The sequence below is a fragment of the Sciurus vulgaris genome, assembly GCF_902686455.1.
Source record: "Sciurus vulgaris genome assembly, chromosome: 5".
NCBI classification, from domain to species: domain Eukaryota; kingdom Metazoa; phylum Chordata; class Mammalia; order Rodentia; family Sciuridae; genus Sciurus; species Sciurus vulgaris.
In genome coordinates this window covers 29085537-29089213 of record NC_136465.1, presented here as the reverse complement: position 1 = coordinate 29089213, position 3677 = coordinate 29085537, and the positions used below count along the sequence as shown (strand labels likewise).

The 3677-nt window shown below is 39.9% G+C and overlaps 1 protein-coding gene across 1 annotated transcript; it reads right to left on the bottom strand.

Moving 5' to 3' along the window:
- Nucleotides 1-723: 723 nt before the first annotated feature.
- On the bottom strand, nucleotides 724-3207 carry LOC306661028 (disintegrin and metalloproteinase domain-containing protein 29-like; the record flags this gene model as incomplete). Its single annotated transcript, XM_079139865.1, has 1 exon — nucleotides 724-3207. Exon 1 carries the CDS (start codon nucleotides 3202-3204, stop codon nucleotides 724-726), a length of 2481 nt encoding a protein of 826 aa, XP_078995991.1. The 5' UTR covers nucleotides 3205-3207.
- Nucleotides 3208-3677: the final 470 nt, after the last annotated feature.

Genomic DNA, 3677 nt, shown 5'->3' with positions numbered 1-3677 from the left:
AATTGAGTAAAAACAGTCGAAAAATAGAACAAGGTAAGGGAAACACTGTGCTACTAATTATTGCAAGAGAGTGATTTAATTCATGGAGTTGAGGAGCAAATGGAAGAGGCTGGGTTTTCTTGAATCTACAAGTCTGTAGAACTGGCACCAGGAATCTGCAACTCTGAACTCTAATGGTATTGCTAATCTGGAGATGGAAATTTAGGATGTTAGTAAAGAGTTCAAAGAGCTAGGATCTAGAACATTTAGGGTAGCACATAAGACAGCCCAATAAAGCTGATGTACAGTGAAGTAAAAGAAAAAGGAGGAGGAGGAGGAGGAGGAGGAGGAGAAGGAAGAAAGAGAAGGAATAGGGGGAAGTGGAGGAGGAGAAGAAGAAGAAACTGTGCACAGGGGATTAAAATCAAGTATCACTGTAAATACAAAATCTGTTATTCAGGAAACACTGACATAAACAGGATAAAATCAGCAGAATTTCTATGTTCCTGTTCATTCTCATATTCAGGACCCTATAACCCTATTGGGAGAGGGCTAATAAAACAGAAATGTGGTTCCTATTAAGCAGAATACAAAAGGAATACAAGTTTTGGAGTTGAGGAGCAATAACTTAAAGGCAGTACATCACCCATGTGCCATATCATTTTCTAATATAAAGAAACAAATTTCAAAAAAAAAAATCTTTAAGTTATTAAAACAGTACATAAAGTAGAAACATTTCAGGAATTATCTTTTAATGGAAGTTTGTTTGGATGGGGCTCTTGGAATTGATGTGGATGGGGCTCTTGAAACTGGTCTGGATGGAGCTCTTGGAATTGTTGTGGATGGGGCTCTTGAAATTGGTCTGGATGGGGGTCTTGGAATTGTTGTGGGTGGGGGTCTTGGAATTGTTGTGGGTGGGGGTCTTGGAATTGTGGGTGGGGCTCTTGGAATTGTTGTAGATGGGACTCTTGGAATTGATGCTGATTGCCTTTCTTTCTCAGGATGACCCTGGGAAATAAACGAGGGAGGTTGACTTTGTGGTACTCTCCCTACTTTCGCAGGTTGAGGAGGAACACTTTTCTTTTCTTTCTTAGTTTTCTTTACACAAAGCCAAATACAATAAGTAAATAAAATAAGCAAAATAATGAGCAATATTAGACACAGGTAACAAAATTTCTTTTGAATCTTTCTCCTAGGAGGTGGGCCACTGTCAATACTACCTCCATGGCCTTTTATCATGCAGTTGGGAGGGTCCCACATATAGTTGCAATGGCAGTGATGTTTACTGTTGCAGATACCCCTATTGTTACAGAAGGTAGGTGAGCAATTACTGTCCAAGATGGATATATGGACACATTGTCTATGGATGCAGATATGGTCTTGACCACACTCTGTGCCATCTTTCACGTCGCCAATATCAGGAATGGTCATTCCATGGTGGTAGTCAGTACCCCAGCAGGTTACATTATTGAAGTGAGCCCAATGTACAGTAGCATGCTGTCTTAGTATGGGAATTTCTTTCACATCCTCACACTGAACTCTCCCACACAGGACATCTGAGGCATTACATTTTACATAAGTAGAGCCACTGAAACCACAGTGGCCAAAACGAGAACCTTGTGAGTTCACTTGAGTGTAGCAAATCTCACTTGCACTCTTTGCCTCAGGGCCAAAAATCTGTCTGCATCGTTCAGTTCTGTCGTTACATTGTTTTTCATAGCAGTAGGCTGTGGTATTACAGGGAATTCCATTTTCCACATATACATCATCTGGGCACTTATGGGAAGTTCCATTGCACCACTCTGGAAGATCACATATATTAGCCTCTTTTCTACACACTTCTCCAGATGGTAAGTACTGGCAGTTTTTACAACAAAGTCCAAAGGCACAAGCTGACCCATAACTCAGAGTGCAATTTGGCATACAACAGGGATCTTTTGCACAACGCCGTAATGGTCCACAGTCACATTCCTCTTTATCTTCGACAATACCATTCCCACAGCGTTTCCTCTTAAAGATATCCGTTGTGTATAGATGCTCAAACATACATCCTCCCCTCTGTATGGTAAACCACCAAAAAGAATTATAACTGCAATTGCTAAATTTGGGTGTTGCTGGGTTATCCTCATGCATTATACACTTAGGTGGTACACACTTACATGAACTAATATCATGGGACATGCCCAAATTATGACCTAAATGATGAGCCATAGCGATTGCAAAAAGGGTCAATGTTCTGTTCACAAAAGTAACAATTGCACAGCTACGTAGTGGATGACACATTCCCTTATTTGAGCCAAGGCCACTTAATCCTCTTAATTCCCTGTATATAAAAAGATGTGCCGTATCATGCTTTATCCGGGGAACAATGTTTTCAGTTTTCCATTTGCAATATATATCCAGAGATTTTCTTACATCATCTACTACAATAGGGTTAGGGTTAGTCCAGACCTCCAAACCAAACAATAACACCTTTGCACCCATAACACTATAAATGGAATCCACTATATTTGACACAATATACAGATCTGTTATCAATTTTGAAACATTCTTTTTATAATGAATGTATAGATAATTGTCAATCACCACTACAACTTCAATAATCCTGTAGTGGGTCCACCAGCCTTCATAGGAACTTTGCTTCAGAGTGAAATTATGAATCTCTTGAAATTCTATTTGGCATGTTATTTCATCTTTCATAAAGCCAGATCTCCGTGTTAGGGATTCTGTCTCCTCATTGTCCATCTTATAAACCAGATGTTCAAACGTGGTAGAAAACATTATGGGCATGATTTCATAAGCAATGTTGTTTACCTCTAGCATTCCTTGAAAGCCCCCAAAACAATTACTGAGGGCAACTAGGGATTCTGGGTCCCCCTCCACATAACCATGATAATAGCAGTCATTCTGGATAAAAGGATGGTCCTCAAGCAGAGCACCTTGGTCTGTGTAGGTGAACACTGGTAGGTGTTCATACAGCAAAAGCTTCTTGGCCTTGATGTGGACAATGTGTCTCTGGCCCCCAAAATGTAGACTATAAGACACCCAACCTGGAGGTCTCATTCTTCCAGCAGTGGCAGTTACCTTCAAAGGAATCACCACCTCTGGGGGACTATGATAGTGGGGGTGTTCAGCCTGGGTGAGCCCAGAAAAGGACCAAGAAACTCCAAACCAGTCAAACAGGAGTAAGATCCTTGTGTATAACAGGGCTTCAATCATAGTCATTATGAAGCCACATCTACAAAAAGGTTTGTTTGAAGAAGTCAGATCTAGGAGTCATGCTCATGTGGCTAATTCTTCTGTGTTCCAGGACTAATCATTTAGGATCCGTCCTCTGGCAGAGTAGAATCATCAGAGCTGTCTGTACCCCTGCAAGTAAAATAAAAAGAAACAGGTAGATCAACATAGGTACGAGAGGGCATGGTGGGAAGAAAAATAAAAGATAAGATAAAAGTAGTTTGTGCTTTAATCAAGGTCTGACTCAAGAAACTGCCTGGAATTTGCTCTTAAATACTGTTAGGGAAGAGGGAGCCAAAGAGTATACAGAAAATGAAAACTGGCCATGATTAATAATTAATGAATGTAAATGAGGGATAAAATGGATTAATTATATTATTTTCTGAATACTTGAACATTTTCAGACATGTCCACAATAAGTGATTATAACAAATTCTTAAGGGTAAACTGATAATAGATCT